General features: G+C 44.2%; 1 protein-coding gene across 1 annotated transcript in view; it reads left to right on the forward strand.

The window, feature by feature from the left end:
- The window catches only part of DARS1 (aspartyl-tRNA synthetase 1), a 177,075-nt gene that overhangs the window by 126,791 nt on the left and 24,738 nt on the right, over nt 1-25,546 (forward strand). The window contains exons 10-11 of the mRNA XM_077447770.1: nt 12,026-12,137; nt 12,392-12,526. Of these exons, the coding sequence (XP_077303896.1) occupies nt 12,026-12,137; nt 12,392-12,526 (247 nt within the window). The remainder of the gene's footprint in view (nt 1-12,025; nt 12,138-12,391; nt 12,527-25,546) is intronic.

Below are 25,546 nucleotides of genomic sequence, written 5' to 3' on the forward strand. Positions count from 1 at the left end.
AATTGTGCCCCTTCATTAGTGTCATTCAGAGAAATTGTGTCCCACTACTGGTGTCATTGGGAGAAAGTGTGCTCCTTTATTGGTGTCATTGGGAGAAATTGTGACCCTTCACTGGTGCCATTGGGAGAAATTGTGACCCTTCACTGGGGGGGGGAATTATACCCCATTGCTGGTGTCAGTGGATGTAAAAGTTCCCTAAGGCCAGATAAAAGCAAGCAAAGGGCCTCATCTGGCCCCCATGCAGCAGTTTGGAGACAACCGCTCTAGAGATACAAAATATTGATTGCTTTCATAGACATTATATTGGGGTTCACAAACTATACTTTATCTAAATGTATTTGTCATACACCATTGCAACCTCATAAATCACTGTGTTACCAGACTGTTTTGGGCATGGTTCTGCTATTTCTGAAGTTGTACCCTTTGTCCATGTCATGTTCTTATAGCATCTGAAGAGTCCTGGTTGTGATCTGCATAATAGTTTTGTTTGAGACTGAGCAAGGCCGAAACGCATCAGTTTTTTTAGATGACGTTATTGCTGGAATGCTCAAATATTTTCTATGGAGAAACCATCGAGTTGCCGCCCTGTACTTTCTATAGAGTGGATTCTGAGCCACCAGCCTGACACTGAACCACCTAAATCCCTACAGTTTCCTGAGGTGTCACCACTGTCCACTGCTAATAATCCTTAATTAAAACTGATGCAGTGCACAGCACTCTGAAGGTGGAGGATCAGCATGTTGCCAGTGCCATTTCTGACCTTGCGTCCTATGTGTGCGTTGAGGCCACGAAAACCTTCCCTTTGCACCCACTTTTTCAGGTGGAATTGTCCTCATATGCTGTTTGCTCCCTCTAAGTGCTTACAATACCTTAACCTATTTGATGCATTTTTGCACCAAAGTCAGAGGGACACTGTGCCATTAGTGGCACTTTTTTTTTTTTGGAAACACGCCGGTAACCTTATTTTTTATCCAACATATCGGTTCATCCCTCAGCATTAAACATAACTCTACCGCCCCCTCCTTAACATTCTGTTTCTTCGGCAAATAAAAAGGTAAGCAATATTTAAATACCGTATTTATCAGGGAAAAAAACATTTTTTTTTTTTAAATGAAACCACTTTGAAGCAAAATAATGGTCAATGAGCATCCATACAGCCTGATTAGTGCCCATCTGCAGCGTCAGTGCAGCTTCATCTGTGCCCACCTGCAGCCTGATGTGTGCCCACCTGCAGCATTGCTCAGTGTCCATCTGCAGCCTTGCCGAAATATAGGCTGCCATCGAGTGGAAGGAGTGGATGAGCGATGCCGAAATAGTCAGATATCCTGTGCTCGGCGTTGCACCCAGTCCTGCCCCTTAGCCTGGATCCTATGATGGACATAACTCCGGGCTAATGCCGGGACATCAATGCTAGTAGATGTCCAGGGGGCGGGACTGAGCGCGACTGCATGCCGAGCCGAGTACACAGGAGATCTGGCTCTATTTCAGCAGCACTCGTCCCCTCTTTCCCCATGGTGGCAGCCTATATTGGCACATAACACACACACACAGGATTTTCCCCCTATTTTAAGGGGGAAAGGGTGCGTGTTATATGCAGATAAATACGGTATATGTTTTTAAACTGTACCATGTGAATGGGGGCATGTAACAAGGTGGGTGTTCCAGTGGGGCTGCAAAATTGGAAATGCCCTTGAAGGGTTACTTTTTCAATCCTGCCTGGAGTGTACCTTTCAATTTTATGCACCCCTTAATAGTCGCAGTGCTGATTAAGTTTTTTCCCGTGATCGCTGCTGATGGCACTACCTAGGAAGCGTTGGTCAGTGCTGTCTCTTTGTGATAACGCTCCGAGTCCGCCCGCAGCTAATGGGTATTTTGATACGTGGTCGCGATAGAAAACACCATCTGCAGTACCAGCGGTGACAGGAAGAGATAGGAGGCTGAACAGCTGCTGGCCCAAGATAAACAGATTAGCCTGTGGTCAGACATAGCCAGCGTCTATCCCTCAGTCAAATGTCCAAGTCATGCCACCTCCCAGACAGCTATTGTGCAATCTCCCCATCACAATCCAATGTATCCTTCATATGATTTGAAAAGAAGAATGACCCACAGAGAACACACACGGGGTTCAAATTAGTTCAGTAACCAGCACTGACCTGGTGGCAGACACAGATTTTATGCTCATTTTTGTTTCATCAGAAATGACATGATATGCTTCAGTTTTATAAATATAAACCACTTGACCTCCAGAAAGTTTTATTCCCTTCATGACCAGGGCATTTTTTTTTCTACTTGCCACTGCGCTACTTTAACTGGCAATTGTGCAATCATGCATCACTTTACCCAAATTCAATTTATATCATTTTCTTCGCTCAAATATAAGGTATATAATAAAAATAAAATACAGAAATGGAAAACTGCGCCAACCCTATACTAAAATAAGTAACAAAAAATAGTGTCAAAATATGTAAGTAATTATCATTAAATGATTATAACGATAAAAAAACACCTTAAGTGCATAAAAAACACAGCAATGCATAAAGTAAAAATATCATAAACAAAAGTCCAATCATGGAAAGTTCATAAGTGAGTCCGGATAAGCGTTTGTGACACCACAGTGATTCAACACGATCCAAAAAGCGCATAAAGTGCCCGTCACCGTATATTAAATGCGCTTACCAGAAAGTAAACAAATTGGGGCGTTTGTATATATTCGATGGGTCCCATCAAAAGATATCCTCCTTTTTAGTGGGTCAGCTCTCCATCTCCTAATAGTACCTTCCAGATATTAATATACTTCGTGGTCCCAATAGGGAGCTCCTCTGCCTCCAGATCCAGCAACGTCTCCTCTCCTCAACGTCTAAGACAGGTATTTGCACCCACTCCCGGGCATAGACTCCCGCGGGAGTCTGTGCCTCTTCCTGTCCCGCCGCTCTGTCTGCTGGGACTCACACGGGTCCCAGAGACAGTGCGGACCATTCTCATGCACAATAGGTAACCACGAAGTGAGGCTGCAGCGCTTCACTTCCTGATTCCCTCACCGAGAATGGTGTCAGCAGCAGCCGAGAGCCGAGCGATTGCTTGGCTTCGGCTGCCGACATCGCTGGACTCCAGGAAAGGTCAGTGTCTATTTATTAAAAGTCAGCAGCTGCAGTATTTGTAGCTGCTGGCTTTTAATAATTTTGTTTTAGGTGGACTCCCTCTTTAAACTTCAGCTTTAAAGGGTTCCCAAACCCACAACAGTAAAAACAGTCTTTATATGCAGTAAAGCATGACACATGATGTACACTTCTCAGGCAATTTAGTGAAACAGTTGACAGCTGTGGGTGCTCACCTTGGCTCGCCTCTGTGCATACATTAGGAGGAAACAGAAAATGGTGGTGTAAAGGAAATTTGTAAGTTCTGTATATAATTGTATTTTATTTTGTGTGTATTGCACACTACCCTCACTGTGCACATGGCACTAATAATGGTTTCAGTACATGTTTGCATTCTTTCGAGTCATGATTAGAATTAGCCCGCCTATGTTACGCCCCTTGTTACCATAAAAGTACAATTGTAATATTAATGTGATACCTACGTAATCGTGTGTATAAAAACCTTCAATTGCGTCATAATAAAGCAGAACAGTTATTTGGAAGTATCTTTTGTGTTGGTTCCCTACTGCAGTAGTTATTATTAATTAGGAACCACTAATCAATATGAGGATAGGAGTTGCCTATCTATAAATTTCCAGGTCATAGGCATACCATAGACTGTAATTCTTGAAAGTAGTTTATTGGTCACCAAACCAGACATCTGGCTTGCTGACCATTCTATGACTTTTTAAGAATTTGAGCCTATGGTATGCCACTATTTTCTGTTTCCTCCTGTGCAGTAAAGCATTCTTGTTATACTCACTGTGGAACCTAAGGGTCGATCCTCTGCATTATGTAAAAGGGCTGTTTGATCCTGTCTCTTCTGATCCTCCCCTCCTTTTTTTACTGTCCCCAAACCATTTTCTGATAGAGCAGAGCCTTGGAGTAACTCTGCACATGCTCGGTTTGGTGTGTATTGTTAGAGGGTTTTTTGGGGGGGGAGGGTGCAATGTGATCAGCACAGGGCCAATCAGCACTGTCCAGAAAGAGGGTCTGGGTCCTTTAGTCTCCATAGGACATTCAGAGGAGGATGAGCACTCCTCCTACAAGCTTTGTCCAGACACTGATAGAAGTCACAACACTGTTATTTATTGCTGATGAAAAAAGGTATTTAGCCGTTTATATTTACTAAAACGATTGCATGTTCTGTGTACGATGGGAGACCAGATATAGTGAATGCAGGGTCCTGGGCTCTTAGTAACACTCCAAGTAAACCTGTTTAGAATAGTGAAGGTATTACAGCCAAGAGAAGATCACAAACGCCTCCAAGGCCCCGGCATTCATTTTTAAATCATCAAATAGCGGCACAGCTGTGACTAACCTACCTTTCATCCCACCACTGTGAGAATGTGATTCAGGGCTGCCTTGTAAACAGGAAGAGGAGACACTTGCTATTATTTGCACGTGCTACAAAATAAACTCATATACGCCAGTTCCTTTGAAGTATTGTTCTGCTCCAGTGCATACATCTGCCGTAGGGCCCCTGGCGGCGCTATGCTCACAGAATCTTAGTCTTGTTACAGGATCTGAAACTTTCCACGGAAGGGAAGCTTGTGTGTACACTTCTCTCTCCCCGGGTCTCATGAGTGTTTATAGCCTGGTCATATACACTGGCTCCGCACTCTGTTTAGAAAAATTTCCTCCATAAGTGATTCTCAATGATCCCAAATAATTGTGTGCTGCTGTGGTTGATAAAGCAGCTTTTTCCTCTTATTGTAGCCAAAGGTCAAACAATAGCGACAAAGTATTTGTGTATAATAGAGGATGGAGGTAAGAGGGTCACAGGATATTGTTCACATTGGGAATATAGGATGTAAGGTAGGAGATGAAAACTTTATACAAAGGACCACTTTATACTTGAAGTGCCATTTCCAGAGCAGCAGCAGATTTTAGCTATCTGGTGCTTTGCTATTGACGAAAGCCCTGTCTACTGCCTAAAGCGGAGCTTTATCCATAATAACAATTCATGTTCTTTAACAAAAGAATATACATACCACATTAATAATTATGCAAACAAAATTAGTGTGTGTTGTAAATTGCCTCCAGCATTGCTCCTGTTTTTCTTGCTGAAGGCCGCCATTTTGTTGAAGCCCAGAGCAGCCACTTCCTTATTGGAAAGGAAAAAAAAACTGGCCACTCAGAAGGCGACGCTGTACTAACTATCCGGTGTTGGTACAGAGATCTCCCCTGCTGTTCTACTGTGTTCTGACTGGGGGATGGCCTCCTGCCAGAACACTCCGTCAGCACTCTCAGCCATTGGGAGCCGAACGGCAGACCTTTTTCGGTCATGCGTGCTTCTGTTGGACCAACTGCAGTGTACACAGGCCGATTGTCGGTCGGTTTCTGTTGAACTTGCCAATGCCACCCAACATTTGACCTGTGTATTCTAGGCTTAAAGTGGTTGTAAATAAATAATTTTAATATTAAATATTAATATTAAAATTAATTAATAAAAAAACCTGCAAAACAAAGGCATAATGAGCTAGTATGCATAGGTGCAGGTTTAGGAGATATCCAGTGTAGCTACAGGTAAGCCTAATTATAGGCTTTCCTGCAGCAAAAAGTGGTGTAAAGAGTTTACAACCACTTTAAGTCTTGGCTCAGTTATAGAAGGAGGAAGGCTGACAGAAGCTTAATCATGCTAAAGTTCACAGGCTGATGAGGGAGAAAGAGAATATCGGGGAGATAAGACAGTATCCTTGTAAGGCCCCTCTCACATGGGCAGACCAATTGGGTCCACCTGCCAGTTTTTGAGTCAAACCCGATCAGACATTCCATTGCCCTCTATGGAGCGGTGGGTGTCACCGGACATGTCTTGGTTGAAGGAAAGTAAACTGCATAATCTATCTCCCACAATTGTTATATAAACATTTTCTTCAGTAGGATGCCCCGTGAATAACCATCACCTCTTTGGAAGATGCCAACCAATATTTTGTGCGGTTGACCGCTATCAAGCCCAGCTGTCCCTACCATTGAACCCACTAATTATTGGGACCCAAACAGAGTGGTTCCGAATTATGTGATCAGTTCATTCTCATCTCTAACATGGTAATCAACATGTAAGCTGAAGGCTTCATTCATTAAAAAAAAGTGTTTTCAGCCTTCAAGCGCCATTGCAGCCTGTAGAAGCCAGTGTTCCTGTTTAATACTGCAACTGTGTCATAGAATTGTAGTATTAAAAATTAAGATTAATTCAAAATGTATACCTGTGTGTATATGTGTCATATACACAGGGCTTTTTTTCAGAGGTCATGTAGGGGGGGACGCAGCATGTATGTAATGGCAATTATGCTGGCAGGAATCTATTGTTGCTTGGGAGTGGGAGGCAGCAATTGTTGAGGGGTGGGTCTGTTGTTGCCGGCTGCTGGAAAATCTATTGTTGCTGAGCTGAATCTATTGTCGTGGGGTGTTATTTTGTAACGGCCGGTCTATTGCTGCTGGGGGGAGGGGTATAATCTGTGTTGTTGCTTGGGAAGGTGATCTATTGTTGCAGGGGTGGGTCTAGTGTTGCCGGAGGGATTTATTGTTTCTGGGGTGGGGTCTATTGTTGCTGGGGCTGGGGTAGGGCCTGGTGTTGCTGGGGTGGGTCTAGTGTCGCTGGGAGATCCATTGTTGCTGAAGTGGGTAATGTTGCTATTATCTATTATTGCTTGTGGAGCTATTGTTGGTGGGGTCTATTGCTGCTGGCTGCAGAGGATCTATTTTACAGCTTTTCTTGTTAATAACATATATCATACAAATTACTTAGCACCACAAAATAATACTGGGAGGTGGGTTGGGGGTGGCGCCAAGGGACGGTGCTCTGGGGTGGGTAGGGGGCGGAGGCAAGGAGTGACTCAGAAGGGGGAGGAGTACTTGCACCTAGAGGGGGGGGGGGGAAAGCCCTGTATGTGTGTATAAAAAATCTATATATTTTACACATATACAATTTGTCCACTTGTCAACCTATTAAGAAAAAAAAAACAGAGCAAGGTTTTTATTAAAGCAGTGTTCCAATATATATCCTTTAATGTAAAAATGATTAGAGGAGCAAATTAGTCATGCAGTTGTAATGCAGTAACTGATGCTGTTAAAGTTGTCCTGGGCATCTAGCGACGGAGGAGCCTGCAGCGGGCAGTGCTGAAGGGTTGAGCGGGTAGGTAGTGGAAAATCAAACAGAAGAGTTTCCAGTAAGTTCTACTTTAATCAAGAAGAGGGAGACCTCTTTTGCATTGGCCATGACATATGATGAAACTTTGAACCGATGTTTAGCAATTCCCTCACCAAAATCACTGAGTGTTGCATATGAAATGATGACGTATGTTGACATCAAAACAGTACTGAAATATCAGTACCCCCCCTTTTTTTTTTAAGCCCACTGGCTAACCGTCATATATTTCATTTTTGAGCTTTTCCTAATTCATCTCATTGTACTTTTACTAACGGTTACCTATGGTTTTGGTTGGATGACAAGCGAGCAGACTGATTCAGAATGTGATTGGTTAACCACACCGGCCAAATTTTGGCTTCTTTCATTTTCCTCTCTGCGTAATTGAAAGTTTAAGTGAAGCTGACACCACAAATACTGATCTCTGTGGTAGGAAGACTGCAAGACGTTGATAAGTAAATATAGAAGGAGATTTAGGTTTAAGTGAGATGCCACACAGTCAGTTTAAACAGCATCACCTCCATAGAAACTATCAGAAGTGCAGACCGCTTGTTGGCAAGCAATAGAACTCAAATAGGTAGAAAAGTAAAAGACTCCTGTTTGTTAAAGCGAACAATACCTTCAATGGTCATGGTTGAATGTATGCACACATCTAATTATTTAACCTGTGTCTGAATTCTTGGCAGTGATTAAAATAAATACAGTTGTGTTACACTTGTACAATTACAAGCTGTGTACCTGAAATTTTGACTTGGTACCAGCCAAAATTTTGCAGGCCCTGTACAGCAAAGCTGGAGTGGAGGAGGAAGAAAAGCAGCACAAGAAGCCAATCCGTTCTTGTACTGACAAGGAGCATGCTGTTTGGAGGAGAAAACAGGGATAAGCTCATTACTGTGCTGCTTCTCCTTTCACTGTCCAGTCATAGGGCAAGGGATGGGTAGAGGGCCTGAAAGTGAAACTGCAGCAGAGAATTGCTAAAGTATATGGAAAACCCTCACCTTGTAGAACAACCCATTCGGTTTAAAATATAAATGAAAAGCAAAACATTTGTGTGTGTGTGTGTATATACACTAATATATATACACATATATATATATATATATATATATATATATACACACACACACACATACTAATATATATATATATATATATATATACATATGTGTGTGTATGTATGTATGTATATATATATATATATATATATATATATATATATATATATACATATACATATGTGTCTTATAAGTGATCATGCAACTCTAAGCTCCTTATGCAACTGAGAACAGAGAGCTGAGGGAGAAGAAAGAGCAGCACACTGAACATCCCAGTGAATGGCTGTGCAAGGGGGAGTGTCCAGACAAGCCGGATCATTGGAGGAAAGCAGGCTGAGTTCCCAGCATAACTAGCGAACTAACCATGCCGCGCTCTCCTACTTCGTGTGGTCACTTTTTAATAGGAAAGCAGAGGGACTGGCAGTAACACCAGGGTTATAACACAAAGGTGGCAATACAAAGAGAACAGGAGACTTTCTCATACAAGTAAATGGTACAGCAGGCACACATCAGAAATATGAAATGTTGGGGGTAACATACTCTTTAAGGTCCATTTCACTGCCAGACAGGACTGTGCTAGGTGACAGATCAGGACTCCATAGAAATACAAATCCTTTGGCAGGTAAAACAGCTCCCATATATGTGTTTCAGCATATACATTCTAGGGGCCAGTTATCTTACCAGCATGTCTTTGTAGTGTGGGAGGAAACCAGAGTACCCCATGCAAATTCATGCAAGTGCAGGGATAACATGCAAACTCCATGCAGGTAGTGTCCTCCAGGAATTCAAACCAAGGGCCGGTGTTCCAAAGCAGCAGTGCTATCCACCAAGCCACTGTGCTGGGCATTATAAGAGCCCTTTCACACTGTGCCACCTAGGGCGTCAGCGGTAAAGCGGTACTATTTTTACTGTTGTTTTATGGCCGCTAGCGGGGCAGTTTTAAGGGGTTAAATCTGCCCGCAAAATGCCACTGCAGTTTAGTTTTGCTGGAGGTATAGCAGCGCTGCCCCATTAATATCACTGTGGAGGAGCGGTGAGTTCACCGCTCCAAAGAAGCTGCTGGCAGGACTTTTACTGATGTCCCGCCAGCGCACCGCTCCAGTGTGAAAGCCTTTGTGCTTTCACTCTGGAGTGATTGGAGAAAATAAATATGGCATCATATGAAATACAACAGTGAAAATAGATAGGAAATTGTACCATCATCCAGAATCAGTAATGTAAAAGTTGGGAGCCTAATCCCCAACCAGGCTACCACAAAAAGGGGGAGGCAGTTGGACTATCATGATACAGTACAAATGATATAACAAATAAATATATAAAAAATGTGCAAAAGATTTTATTGATGCCAGAAAACAATTCATCATTTACAAATAAAACAACATAGCTCGACAGAATGTGTATTGATGTGTATTACAAATCTTTTCACCTGGAATCACTCTTTAAACAGCCTTGGAGAGAGCTCTCCCAGTAGTTGAACAAGTTTCTGGTCCCAGCATGTGCACCACCAGCGTTTGGAGTCCACGGAGTTCAACTCTTCAGTGTCATGTTTTTTGATAGTGGAAGGTGGTAGTAAACTTTTTTTTATTATTATTTTAACCTACAGGTTGGATTATAATGAAGCTTACCTGTAGGTAAAATGACAATCCCCTAAAGGTGCGCCTATCAGGAGATATTCTAGCGAGCAGCAGCTGGTGAGATCACCGGCGCATGCGCTCTGAAGTAACGGCATACGTTCCTTCAGGGCTGTGTGCTGTGGCGGAGACTCCAGCTCGTTTGCGACATCAGGGCTCGGCCAGTCGGACAGCCGATGTCCCCAAACCTGGAAGCAAGACCGGGTCAAGATGGAAGCCTCTGCAGCAATGAAAGCGCACCCTTGTAGAACTTCATTTTAAGGGAAGTCTTTCAAAATGTGCGAATTTGTGGGGCATACTAGTACATTATGATATTGCTTTGTAGGTGGAAACCTGTAAAAAAAAAAAAAAAAAGGAGTTTACTACTGCTTTCATTATATTTTGTTATGTTCTGTTTCCAGAGATCTGTTCTGATCTTACTATCACAAGGTTACATCATGTGCATTACTGAGATAATGTCTGATATGTGTGATGTCCAGTAACCTCCAAAATAAGGAACTTGATCATTTCTGACGTACGTGGAGACTGTTTGTTTTTCTTTTTGCACGTCTGTCTTACTAGTTGGGAACTTTCCCTGCTGTTATCTGGTTTTGATGTCTTAATCTTCAGCTAGAGATGAAGCCAAATTGAACATGATTTTAGGTTTGCCACCATGGACTTGTGCGTGCGTTACTAAGATTTTTACTGCCACCTAATGTCCAGCCGCTGCGTTGTTTGTCTAGAGCAGCCTTACTCATCCTCTCTAAACGGGAAGAACCCTTGAAATAACTTTTCAGTTCAGGGAACCCCTATCAAATCTATATCTACAGCTCATTGCTGTGAAAGTCACAGGGAAGAATGCTCTTTACATTTGTGGTGATTGGAAATAATTCCCAACTTATAGATACCGGTAGCTAAAAAAGATCATTGGTGTCAGTGGTTACTCATCTAAGATGCAGAAGTCGCTTCTCTGGAAACCTCTGGAGCAGGGGTCACTGAACTTTCAAAAATAAAGGGCCAATGTTCTGTTATTTAGACTTTAGGAGTGCCAGGCTGTGGCCACCGAGAGTAGAAAACGTCCTGCGTCACCGGAAGTAAATAACGCGTCGGGCGTGGTTGTCATTGGGAGTAAGAAAATGACATTGTGCCTGTGGTCACTGGGAGGAGGCATAGTGCCTCATTATTTAATGAAGACATCCTATCGCTCTACAAACGAAACGGTGGGACAAGGTGATTTGTATGTGCCACAATCTCAAACAATAGAAAAATATATGAAATTTGCAATTTTATTGATGCATTAAAATCCACACCTATTATACAAATCACATGGTTTCAACTACCATCCAATCACAGAAGGGGTACGCATATCATTAAAGATGCAAGCGAAGACAAGTAGATCAACACGTTTCACCCCAAAATCTTAAGGACGATGACTAAATAAAATCATGCAAAGAGATCACACCAGGTAGTGTTGGTCCCCATAGGTATAACGATCCTACTTGATATGATGGTTGTTAAAGCCAAGGAATCCTACAAGCTTAGTAAAGAAAAGGAAGGGCTAGCCTCCACTTCCTGGTAAGATGCACAAGTAGCTAATCCATATAAAATGGTACCTGGCTGCTATTGGTATCGGTGGGAGGAATATGTCCCATCACTGGTGTCAGTAGTGGGAATAGGGCCCCATTTTTGGAGTCATTGTGGGCAATGGTGCCTTATTACTGGTGTCAATGAGAGGAATAGTGCCCCATTGTTAGTGTCAGTGGAAGGAATAGTGCTTGATCGTTGGGGCCAGTGGGAGGAATAGCCCCCCATGTTAATACAAGGAATGGTGCCTCTTCATTGTTGTCAGTGAAAAGGATTGTTTTGGTGGGAGGAATGGTGACCAAAGGGCTAGATAAAGGCAAGCAAAGGGCCACATTTTGGAGGCCACTGCTGTGGAGGAACCCTAGTTGAGAAAAGCTGATCTAGAGGGTAAAACCCGAGATATGCACTGTAGATAACTCTTGCTGTAATCAAATATTTGATTGTGGTACTGCTGTTTCCGAAGTTCCTATATGTGATATTGAGTTTGTTCTACAGACAGCCACCAGTCAAGCGGTGTTTGGCCTGCAGTCTGGAGTGTGTCAGCTATTTCGGGAAACCCTTAGCAAAAAAGGATTTGTTGAAATCCAGACGCCAAAAATCATATCAGGTATGTAAAATGATTGGCCAGTGGATTCAACTATTGGATCTTCATGTATGGCCATACCAGCATAGATGCAATTCTATTACTTTCTGTTGGTAGCACAAAGACAAGAGATGGTTGCCAGATTTGAAGCTGTAAATCGCATTACTGTGACCAGCTTTTCTCAGTCTCATGTTGCATGGTGGGGACGGTAAAATTTTAGTGGCATCCTGTCCAGTTGTATGACCATCTATTGTGCCTGTCTTCCATTGTTTTCCCAGCCGCCAGTGAAGGAGGAGCCAATGTGTTCACTGTGTCCTACTTCAAAACCAGCGCCTATCTGGCCCAGTCTCCGCAGCTTTACAAGCAGATGTGCATCTGTGCGGACTTTGAGAAGGTCTTCTGCATCGGGCCAGGTAAGAGAGAATAGCTGTAAAAACTATGAAGCATTTGGGAATCGTGTTTTTGTGGAGATGTAAAGGTGGATATGTAGGCCTCGTTCACATCTACGAATGGGGCCATTAGCAATTACATGCAGGAGACCCAACCAGGGGTTTTCTGGCGATTAGTTGCTGGCATTTGACACCTCCTACAGCTAATTGTAGCTGCTTGCATTTAGTCGCTCCTGGAGTAATTACATACCAGTGATCAGCCCTGGATGCAGAGGGAGGAACTTACTAAAACTGGAGCAAACCAAATCTGGTGTAGCTATGCATAGAAAAGCTAATCAGCTTCCAGATTTAATTGAACAAGCTGAAGTTAGAAGTTGATTGGCTACCATGCACAGCTGCACCAGAGTGCTCTAATTTTAGTAAATCTCCCGCGATCAGTCACAGGTAATCACCCACTGGATTTGCTGCATGTAATTGCTACTAGCCCCATTTGCAAGTATGAATGGGTCTATATTGTTAAGTTTATCTCTAGCCAAGGCAAATTTATTTTTTATAGAATAGAGTGGTTAGAATTCCTATCAGTTTTACACAGTTCCTCAGGTTGGGGAAAAATAAATACACAAATCATGCGAATATGCCATTGCTCACGTAAATACTAGTATAGCCTGCAGCAGGGTTAGGCAACCTGGGGCCCTCCAGCTGTTGTGGAACTACATTTCCCATGAGGCATTGCAAGGCTGGCAGTTACAATTACTCCCAGAGGGATGATGGGACTTGTGGTTCTGCAATAGCTGGAGGGCCCCAGGTTGCCTACCCCTGGTGTACAGGCATAGTACAATATTACAAATTTTTCTATTTCCCTTATACTACAGAATACAGCCGCACATAGACATTTATTTCCTTGGAAGGATATATGCAGCACATGGGCTTCCCAGCTTGGGGAAATATGACACAATTTACATTGCAAGGGCTCAGGCACCCTGTCTGATACCTTTTAAGCAATTGAAGATTTCCTGGATTATTATTATTATTATACGGGATTTTTTATAGCGCCAACTAGCGCAGAACTTTACAACATGCAGATAAAAAAAAAAGGTAATAACTGGGGGATGACCTGATGGAGATAGTGGAAATACAGTTGTTAGCTGGAGACGGGATAGGCTTCTCTAAAGAGATGGTTTTTCAGGAATCACTTAAAAGTGGACAGATTTAGGTTAGGGAGTTCCATAGAAAGGGAGAGGCTCAGGAGAAGTCCTGGAGGCAAGCATGGGAGAAGGTGACAAGGGAACTATAGAGCAGGAGATTCTTGGGAGGAACAAATAGTGATTTGGTTGGTATTTTGAGACTAGCTGATGTAGCTGGGGGCAGAGTTGTGGATGGTTTTGTAAGTTATCGTTTGTATTTTAAATTTGTTGGGTGAGTGGCAGCCAATGGAGGAATTGGCAGAGAGGAGTAGCAGACAGTTAATGGTTTGTAAGGTGGATGAGTCTGACAGCAGCATTCATGAGGGACTAAAGGGGGCATAGACTATGTAAAGGTAATCCAATGAGGAGGGAGTTGCAGTAGTCGAGGTGAGAGATAACCAGGGAGTGAACTAGGAGATTTGTGGTGTCATTGGTTAGGAAGGTGAATACACATATTCACCAGCATCCCATGAATCTTCAATTGCAATCCAAAATTTTTATTGCAGAGAGATCACATCACAAAAGAATCAGTGCAACGTTTCGGCGTCGTGCAGGACCCCTTCATCAGGCATATGAAGAAGGGGTCCTGCGTGGCTCCGATACGTTACACTGATTCTTTTGTGATGTGATCTCTCTGCAGTAAAAGTTTTGGGCTGCAATTGAAGATCCATGGTGTGCTGACGAATATGTATATTGATCTGTGCTATATCCACTGTGCAGCTGGTAATCACTACAGCACCCCCTATCGATGAGCCTGTAATCCAGGAACGTGTGCGATGAGAAAATAGACGGGATTGGTTAGCGTATTTTGGAGATGTTGCGGAGGTTGAGGTGTCAAGCTATGGACAGTGATTGGATGTGGGCTAAAAAGAGTTTAGAGTGCAGGATTACACCCTGCACACTGGCATGGGGGGGACAGGTTGATGGTTGTGCCATTGATCCTGATTGGGTTATACCATGGATCAACAATCTCTGGCATTTTACCTGTTCAGACGGGCTTGTCCGTGTACAGACTCCGCTTTGCTCAGTAGGGATCACTCCGCTGATCCCCGCTGAGCAGACGGATGACGGGTCTGTCTCTACTCACTATGTGGAGACTTGTCAGAGCCCCGCTGCCCTCTATGGAGATTGGATGAAAATGGACCGCCTTTCCATTTTCATCCGATTGGATTCTCCAGACGAATGGAAAATAGGGTTTCCATCCGTCTGGATTTCAGGGATCGGATTGGATACCTGCGGATGTCACCAGTGACATCTGCTGCTCCATAGAGGTGCATGGAGCTTCCAATCAGGTCTGCCTGAAGAACGGATAGGTGAACTTGATCGGAGCGCCCGTGTGAAAGGTGCCAAAATGTTAAAGTAGCACTAAAGATATATATTTTTTTCAATATTGGATACATTAAGGCCCCTTTCACACATACGGACCGTTCATTCATCAGTTCAGTCACGTCAAAATGGATGAAGTATTTATTTGTTTTTTCGTCTGTTTTTCTACAAAAAAAAGTGATTGAACTGAACTTCAAACACTGTATATAGCTGGTTGCTAAGGAGGGCGCTGGGAAGCCAGCCGCCACGTTCTTAACCACTTCTGGACCGCCGCATGCAGATATAGGTCCTTACTTTGAAGGAGGATATTGTTGTTATGGCAGCAGCTAGCTGCCATAACCCCGGTATCCTCTTGTTCTGCCGGCGGTCCACTTCAAGATAAAAGTGGTCTCTGCGGCGGATTCGCCGCAAGATCACATTTATTGGCGGCGGGAGAGGTTTTTTTTAAACGCACCCCCGTCCCGCTGAGCTCGCGTGCCGAAGCGAACACATATGCGAGTAGGCCCGCATATGAAAAACAATGTTCAAACCACACACGTGAGGTATCGCCACGATCAGAAGAGCGAGAGCAATAATTCTAGACCTCCTCTGTAACCAAAACATGCAACCTGTAGAATTTCTTAAACGTCGCCTATGGAGATTTTTAAGGGTAAAAGTTTGTCGCCATTCCAAGAGCGGGCGCAATTTTGAAACGTGACATGTTGGGTATCAATTTACTCAGCTTAACATTATCTTTCACACTGTTAAAAAAAAAAAATTGGGCTAACTTTACCGTTCTCTTATTTTTGCGTGAATACAGTGTGACAAAGTATTGCATTGACCACCATTTTATTCTCTAGGATGTTAGAAAAAAAAAGTTAAATATTTGTGGGTTCTAAGTAATTTTCTAGCAAAAAAAAATGTTTTTAACTTGTAAACAACACATCTAAAAAAGAGGCTTGGTCCTTAAGTGGTTAACAACCAATGAGTCATCAGCTGTCAGTGGGTTTCCCCGCTGACAGCTGAATGTAACAAAAATTGCGGAAAAAAACGGCTTAGTGTGGATTCTCAAAGGCCGATACCCTCCCACGCCAAAATTAAAAAAAAATGGCATGCATATGCACACCAGACCCTTATCCGAGCATGCGGCCCTGCAGGTCAGGAAAGAGGGAATAAATCATACCAGTCCGCATGCCCTCAACATGTGGGGGAGGGGGGGTGCTTTGGGCCCCCCACCCCAATGCACCTTGCCCCATGTTGATAGGGGCATGTCTTCCCGACAACCCTGGTTGTCTAGATCTGTGGGTGTGGGGGACTTTTCCCCCCAGGGGAGAAGATGAGAACATAGCTCAGAGCTATTAATAAAAGGCTTGTCCCTTTATTACCCGATACCCATTCACATGGGGGGGGGGGGCAGCATCTGGTGGCTCCCTTGTTAAAGATGGCATCCATATTCCTATAAGCCCCCACCCACAGACTCCGACAACCACCGGCCAGGGTTGTTGGGATGAGGCCCTTGCCCCCATCAACATGGCTCCCCCCCCCAAAAAAAAGTGCGCTTGTAAGAGCGCTGCGCAAATACGATGTGGCAAAGTATTGCGACAGCCTCCATTTTATTGTCTAGGTAGGGTGTTAGAAAAATATATATATATATAATGTTTGGGGGTTCTAAGTAATTTTCTAGCAAAAAACAAACAAAAAGATTTTAACTTGTAAATACCAAGTCTCAAAACGTGGTTAAAGGGGGGGGAGAAAGGGTTTAAAAACGGATGTCAGCAGATCGGGTGTAAGCGGATATCATGTGCTAACTTAATTTTTCATCTGTTCCATTTTTTTTTTTTTTTTTTACGGATGAAAAATAGAGCTCTCATCCGTTCAAAAAGAAAAACGGATGTTAACAGAAGTGGATGCAAATGAATAATCATCTGTTTTTTCCATAGGAATGAATTGATGTCTGTTTTTCATCTGTCAACGGATGGATGAAAAAGGACAAACGGTCTAAAAGGGGCATAAGGGAGAATAACTCCTGACAATTTTTATTTTTTTTGCCATCTGTGTCCCACTGGGGCCTTTACTTCCTGGAGATTTTCTTTCACTTCTTGCCTCTGAGGGGTCATTTTCACCAGGAAAGGAAATAAGGAGAAATCCCTCCAGTAAGAAGAGATTTATTTAGTGCATTATATTAGTGTAGGGAACAGTTGTAACCCCTATCAGGTTACTTTTTTCTTCTTGAGTCCTGCTGGGGGGGAATTTCCCTTAACTTTCAGTTTTAGAGATGCAATAGAAATTATGAAATCTCCCCAAAATGAGGGGAATGCCAATTTTAGTTGTATGTGGAACATTTGTCCTAATTGGAAGATCTACCCTCGCCTTTCGCTTTGATGAGAACTCTAAAAATATATGATTTGTTTTCTTGCTTTCTGTCTTGGTGACAGTGAACAGGACAAATTGAGGATTGGGTTCCCCCAGCTAGGACCCAAACTGCAATAATCCTTCCCCACTCTATTCAAAAAAACTAAAATTTTGCCTTTACATACACTTTAAAGTGTTCAACTTCACAGAAAAAATGTAAAGGTGAACTAATATTGAACTCCCCTCCCACCTCAAACCACTGGAGCAGCTGTAGGGCGGCTGACGGCTTAGTAACCCTAGTGAGACGTACAGCAAGGATAGGGGTTGAGGAGGGTTTCCAGTTTTAATTCACCTTTACATTTTTTTCTGTAAAGGTGAACTAACACTTTACGTTTGCAAACTCTTGTTCTGCCTGAACTGCAATACCGATGGCCTCCGAGCCATTGGTCATCGGGCATCCCTTCTGAACTACAGTATCAGTTAGCCTCCTAGCTATTTTCTGTCAGGCATACCTAATGAAATGCAATACCGATGGGCCTTCTAGCAATTGGCTGTCACGAATATCGTCTGAACTGCAATACTGGGGGACCACCTAGCTATTGGTTGTAAGGCAGGAGTGTCAAACTCTATTTCATCACTGACCGCATCAGCAGTATGTTTTCTCTCAAAGGGCCGGTTGTATTTGTAAGACTATGGAACTACTCTTATTAGTCAGGAGTGCGTTACGTATGGAGTGCAGATTTAAGGAGAATGCTATGTGCAGGGTTTAGGGGTGCGCCGTGTACACAGTGCAGGGTTTAGGGGTGCGCCATGTACACAGTGCAGGGTTTAGGGGTGCGCCGTGTACACAGTGCAGGGTTTAGGGGTGCGCCGTGTACACAGTGCAGGGTTTAGGGGTGCGCAGTGTGCAAAACACCCCCCCCCCCCCCCCCCCCGGTTCCATCTGGAAGCTACTGGAAGGCAAAGCTTCTGTGTTTTACAAGTGACAGCAGAGAGTGGGGGCAGAGTGTGAGAGCCATGATCTGGGTGGGAAGGCCACGTGACAAGGCCTGGCAGGCCGGATTAAACCGGGGCTGAATATGTGTTGTTAGACTTACCTTATGAACTACAATACCAGTGGACTGCTTGGCAATTGGCTGTCAGGCATATCTTCTGAACTACAATGCCGTTAGACCTCCTAGCCATTGGCTGTCGACCGTACCTCCTGAACTACAATACCGGTGGGCCTCGTAGGCATTGGCATTTGTACATCCCTTCTGAACTACAATACCATTGGGCCTTCTAGCCATTGGCTGTCATACATACCTTCTAAACTACAATGCCGATGGGCATCCTAATCATTGGCTGTCAGGCACCCCTTCTGAGCTACAATATGGGAAGAATTCCTAGCCATTGGCTATCATACATACCGTGTTTCCCCGAAAGTAAGACAGTGTCTTACTTTCTTTTTATCCCCAAAAGCCCCACTATGTCTTACTTTCGGGGGAAGGCTTATATTGGAAAAAAAAATTCGAATTTTTTGTTTTAACCATAAAATTAACATTTATTAACAACCTGAACAGTATTGTATTCACCACAAAACAGTTTTATAAAAGGAAGTGCCAAGAATGTCTTGTTACAACATTGCATAACATGTAAAACAATGAAAAATGGTAAGAACGAACAGTGGAATACTGGAGGATAAAACAGATTTATGTGTGATACAGTACCACCTGCTGTATTTAATCCAGTGTGACACCTGCTGATACCCACTGGGTTACATACAGCAGATGATACCCCAGTATGCCAGTGTGTATGTTTTACTGATGTATGATTAATACTGTGTGCATTACCATATTTTAAGCAGGAGGCGGCAGTGACAAGTGCAGGGGACGGCGCGGTGACGTATGGAGAGGGGGGCGGCTCAGGCGTGGGCAGGAGGCGGCGCTCATTAAGATCAGAGGGAAATGGCAGACGCGGCGACGTATGGAGAGGGGGACGGTGCGGACGTGGGCAGGAGGCGGCGTGCAGCTAGATGAGAGGGAGGCGGCAATACCCCCGTGTTTCCCCGAAAGTAAGACATATGTCTTACTTTCGGGGTACGGCTTATATTAGCCGACCCCTCTGAAACTCCCGATACGTCTTACAATCAGGGGTGTCTTACTATCGGGGAAACAGGGTACCTTTTGAAATCTGTATTGATATCGGCGCTCAAAACTACCACTTTAACACTGTGTTGGTTCGCTGCAATCCCAAGTGCTCCCCCAACTAAATGAGGTAAATGTGTATATAAATTGTGTTTTGGGGATTGCGCCCCCTATTACTTATTATACGCTATATTATATGGTATAATAAGTAATAGGGGGCGCAGTCCCCAAACACAGTTTATATACCCCGTTTCCCCTAAAATAAGACCTAGCGTGATTGTCGGTGTTGGCTGCAATATAAGCCCTACCACCCAAATAAGCCCTACTCTGTTTCCTCAAAAATAAGCCCTACCCTGAAAAGAAGACCTACAAGGAATTTAACTAGGGCTTATTTGGGGGGTAGGGCTTTTATTGCAGCCAACACCGACAATCACACTAGGTCTTATTTTAGGGGAAACAGGGTACATACCTTTTGAACTACAATACTGGGAGCCTTAGAGCAACTGGCTTTCATACATAGCTTCTGAACTACAATACCAGGGGCCCTTATAGCCATTGGCATACATACCTTGTGAACTACAATGCCAGGGGGCCTCCTAGCCATTGGCTGTCATACATGCCTCCTGAATTGCAACAGTTACATAGTAGGTGAGGTTGAAAAAAGACACAAGTCCATCAAGTCCAACCTATGTGTGTGATTATATGTCAGTATTACATTGTATATTCCTGTATGTTGTGGTCGTTCAGCTGCTTATCTAATAGTTTTTTGAAACTATCGATGCCCCCCGCTGAGACCACTGCCTGTGAAAGGGAATTCCACATCCTTGCCCCTCTTGCAGTAAAGAACCCTCTACGTAGTTTAAGGTTAAACCTCTTTTCTTCTAATTTTAACACGAGTCTTGTTGAACTCCCTTCCACGAAAAAGTTGTAGTTCAGTGCTCGCAATGAAAATCCTACAGAACCCTTATTAGCTTTGTTGCTCTTCTTTGTACTCGCTGCATCTCTAGTACATCCTTCCTGAGGACTGGTGCCCAGAACTGGACAGCACACTCCATGGCCGCTGGACCAGTCTTGTAGAGTGGAAGAATTATCGTTTTATCTCTTGAGTTGATCCCCTTTTTAATGCAATATTCTGTTTGCTTTGCTAGCTGCAGCTTGGAATTGCATGCCATTGCTGATACCAGAAGGGTTTCTAGCTGTTGTCTGTCAGGCAGTCCTCCTAGTGTATTGACAGCTAAGGCCTAGTTTGCTATGCATTTTATCACATTTAGCTTTATTACAAAATTCCAATTCAGCTTCCAGACTTCATTACAGCCTCTTCTGCCATCACACGCTAGCCGTTAAAGCGACAATTTACGGATCATTAGTGCCATGCTCCAGGCCTGCTCCCTGATATTTCTCCAGGCTACAACAAGCACAAAGCCGCATGGCTGGACATGCAAAATTATCACTGTTTGTATCAAATCTAATGGTTCTATAATTATCACCAAATGATTTTGCAGTTGTGCCAGGAGGACAAATATAATTGGAATTAAGATTATTAGCTTGTTGGTTTTGTATATTAACTTCAGGGGAAAACCTACGAAGTAATAGAACAAACGTTATGTGATTCCTTAACCCACAACTGCAGGACAGATGCATTGACAAAAGTCACAGAACTCCTAGATATGTACTAAGTGACAAATAAAGCTGGCCCTAGATGGATTGAAATTCTGAACCAGCTGAATTTTGATCCATCTGTGGCTGTTCCCATTTGAGAGCAGTCTATCTATTATAGCCTTCCTGTCTTGAACGGCAAAAGTGCTCCCTTCTCCCTCCTATTTTGGGATATTTTTTCAAAAAGACTGGGAGTGTACAAACCATCCCTTTGTGGTTCCAAAGACGCTTCGCTGTGAGGTACCCCTTTGTGGAGTGGACTGTTCCACCAGTAGTGGGTCCCCCTGTCTCTAGGGTGCGCATGGCGACCAAGATTCTGGGAGGAGTCTCCAGCTTTTAAGGATCCGTCTGACATACCTGGAGGGGGAGCAGATTCCCTCTGCTTTCGCTGAGTTGGCGGACCAGTTGGTCTGGGGGCTGCAGTTTGTATGCAATGCTTCTTGGACACAGTTCCCTTGATTGCTAAACTCTGTTTCTGCAGTAGTGCTTAGACATGTATTGGGGCTTAAGTGTTGGTCTGCGGAATGGCTTCAAGAAAAAAAAAAAAAAAAAAAGCTCTGACTGGATTACCATTTCAAGGCAATTGTCTGTTTGGGGCTACCCTGGATGACATCATTGGGAGTCTCACAGGAGGGAAGTGTAAATGTCTTCCACAGTCTGAAATGGGGAAAAGGGCCCCGTAGTGGATGCGGTCCTTCTCGACATGCAATGGACCTGGTCTGGTGAGCCGAGAGAGGGGCTCCCTAGACCCACGGACAAAGCCCCTTCAGCATGAAGGCGCACCCTTTCCTATGTCCTAGTGTTCCGGCCTTGAACCCCGAAAAGGTTTTTTCCCCTCCAATTGGCGTCTGTCACCGGACTGTTGGCAGTTCTCCTTGGGGCTGTGCAAGCCCTGTTGCTACAGGGTGTGCTTGTCCCGGTTCCAGTGGGTACAGAATGGAGTCCATCTGCACGGTGGTGGCGTTCCTTCATCATGGGGACTTTCGGGCTTCTGTTGAAATCGCGGATGCTTATTTATGCACTCCAATATGTGCCCAACACCAACACGCCCTCCATTTTCATCTCCCGATGTTGACTTTTGGTCTTGCCTCCATCCCTCGCGTACTCCCAAAGATGTTGGACCAAGTTCTGGCGTGGTTACGTAAGCACGGGATTGCGGTCTTGGGCTGCTTGGATGATCTTCTGCGAGCAGAGTCCTCGGCTATCCTGAGGGGCGACGTAGCTCGCTATAGAGACCTCAGTTTTCAGTTGGCTTCTATACTACCTGAAGTCTGCTTCGGCTCCTAACAGAAAATTGGATTATCTGGACCGGACTCTGGTTTCATCTCTGGACAAACTCCAGAAGTTGCATGCTGCGTTTCAACTACTGTTGTCTCGCAGGTGGGCCTCCCTGTGCTTCTGTAAGTGGGTGTTGGGCTTGATGGTATCTACCTTTTGAGGTGGTTCCATTTGCGCAGTTCCATACAGGCTCCTTTCAAGTGAGATCCTTGCGTAAAGTCTCTGGCCTGTCAGTTTCAGCCAGAGACCGGGGGTCCCTGGTCTGGTGGCTTCGCTCTCTAGGTTTTCGGCAGGGCACATCCGTTTTCCACTTGTATTAGACAGTGGTCATCACCAATGCCAGTCTGTCTGGGTGGGGAGGTGTCCTGGGACTGGGTTCTGCTCAGGGTCTTTGGGACTTTGAGTGATCAGACTATGTATGGATCATGCAGGTCGAATTTGGGGACTCCAGGTACAGATCCAGTCAGACGATACCACGTCGGTAGTCTGTCAATTACCAGGGCAGAACGAAAAGTGTGTTGGCAGCCCTGACAGTAGCCAGCATCCTCTGGTGGGCAAAACTCCTTGTTCCGGCCCCCTCCGCCGTATGCATTCTAGGAGTGGAAAAATTGCAAAAATGACAGGCGGGTGTTTGTCGGCTAGTGTTGGTCCAAGGGGTGGTACCTTCACCAGCACATGTTTCATCGGATACGTCTCCGATGGGTCACTCCTGTGGTAGACCTGTTGGCATCCCAGCTTAACGGAATGATACTGAGGTTTCTGGCAAGGTCACTAGCTCCTCTGGTGGACACTTCAGACACTCAAGTGGCCCCGTGGGACCAGTATAGTTGGATATACGCCTCTCTGCCTCTCAAGATTCTGCTGCGGCTTTTGCGCAGCATCGAGGCCGAAGGGCTTCGGTTCATTCAAGTGGGCCCAGATGGTCTTGTCCGTCTTGATATACCGACCTGGTGCGCTTGGTCGCTGATGTCCCTTGGCGACTGCCTCTCAGGGAGGTTCTACTGTCCCAAGGGCCGATCTTCCATCCTGCTTCAGTCGCTGGTTTTTGAAGGCCTGGCTGCTATGAGCCAGGTGCTGAAGTTACAACGCTACTGAAGGCTTGGCCTAGAGTACCATCAATGGCCAGGTGTTGGCCTTGGCAGTTTTCTTCGGCATCCTCTGGTCTCGAACTCCCTGATGTGTATGCTTAATCGAGGGGTTTGACATCTGCCTCCACTGGTGCGCTCGATTCTTCCGCCATGGGATCTACTCTTGGTGCGTTTGGTTCTACAGGAGCCTCTTTGAAAATATTTGGGAGGTTCGTCTGCTTGCTCTGTCCCAGAAGGTGGCTTTTTTGGTTGCTATCACCTCTGCTCTCAGAGTGTCTGAACTATAGGGTTTACCATGTCATACTTCTTACCTGGTGATGCACAAAGATGAAGTGGTTCTTCGCCCTTGTCCTTGGTTCCCTGCTCTGAGTCCTTTTGATTAAGTACTTTGTATTGCCCTCCCTGTGTGCCAGGTCGAAATGTCCTAAAGGACTTACCTTGCATGCCCTGAATGTGTTTGGTTGATTCAGGTGTATTTGGCAGTCACAGGGCCTTTTCGGAGATCAGACTCACCGTTTGTGATCACTGAGGAGCCAAAAAGGGGGCTGTCTGCTTCTTCTGCGACCTTTCTAGGTAGCTCAGACATACGATGACTCTGGTCTATTCTATGAGCGGTTGGGTTCCTCCTTTCTCTTTTACGGTGCATTCTACTTGGTTGCTTATTGCTTCTTGGGCCTTCCATCATCAGGTGTCAGCTGCATTGGTTTGCAAGGCGGGATCTTGGTCGTCGGTGTACACTTTCACAAAATTCTACAATGTGGATGTGCTGGCATCTGAGGATGCTTCTTTTGGCCACAAGGTGTTGCAGGCTGCTGTTTAGAGGGTCTATTCCCTCTTGAAGGGGTATTGTACAGGTTAGGCTCCAGTTTGTTTATGCGTTGAGCTCCTGTTACCTGGTTGGCTCTTGGGATTTTTCGTTGTCCCACCCCTCATGTTTGGCACTGCTTTGGGACGTCCCTATGGTTCTGAATAATGGAGTGCTGTGTCGGTCAATGAACGAATGAGAAAATAGGATTTTTGACTTCCTGTAAAATCCGTTTCTCTGAGTTCATTGACAGACACAGCACCCACCCCTCTATGGAGTTTTGAATGCTTCTGACACTGCTTGGGACAAAACTGAAGGCCTATAGCAGAGAGGGGGTGTATATCGCCTAGGACTGCCTATGGGTGTAACCTAGTCTTTTTTTCTGCCTAGTGTCCTACTCCTGTAGGGGGCAATATAACCCTATGGTTCTAAATCAGGAAGTGCTGTTTCTGTCAATGAACTCTGAGAAACTGATTTTACGGTAAAGTCAAAAATCCTATTTTTCTACAGACTGACCTCCACCCATTAAGACGCATTAATGTTCATAACTCTTCCCAAGACCATCTTGCATTGGAGCTGAGGGCTCTAGAGAAGGAGTACTGAGTAAGGGGTGCAGTGATGTTTTCAGGACACTTGGTTACTACACCCTGTAGGTCCCTCCCACCAGCCATGATCTTTCTTACATTGCATTGAGAAGCATGGAGATCCAGTAATGACACTTATGGATCTAAAATAAGGTATGCAAGGGAAAGATTTTAATTTAAAAGTCTTAGCATGGTGATGATGGGGTGAAGGAGGAAGGCAAATGTAAGCAGTATAACTTTTAGTTTTAATTGATGCAATTCAAATAGATTTCTAAGAAATACAAAAAAAATAAAAAATCCCCAATATTCTCTTGCAGTATTGGGAGTATCTGAAAGTAACTGAAATTTTTTCTCAGTGGCAGATGTCTCAGCTTGGTACACTGTGCCTATGGAGAAGCACAAACAGCTGTAGCCCTTTTAATATGCTTGATAATAAAGAAGAGTGATTTTTTTTTTATTTTTTTTTTATTTATTTTTTTGAAGTTCCATGTAAGTGATGGATTTTTGTCACTATTTATGAAGTGGCCACGCAGAAATCACAACAGCCGTGGGCGATTTAATAAACTTTCATATTAAGTCAGAAATTAAACGCAGTGCCATACCGGGGAAAAGGAATCTATTTTTTATGAACAACTTAAAAGGGAAAGTTCTGCTAAATATTCCGAT

This window comes from Lithobates pipiens, unplaced genomic scaffold (genome assembly GCF_037356315.1).
Source record: "Lithobates pipiens isolate NorthernLeopardFrog02 unplaced genomic scaffold, aLitPip1_a1.2 Scaffold_22, whole genome shotgun sequence".
In the NCBI taxonomy this organism is placed as follows: Eukaryota; Metazoa; Chordata; class Amphibia; order Anura; family Ranidae; genus Lithobates; species Lithobates pipiens.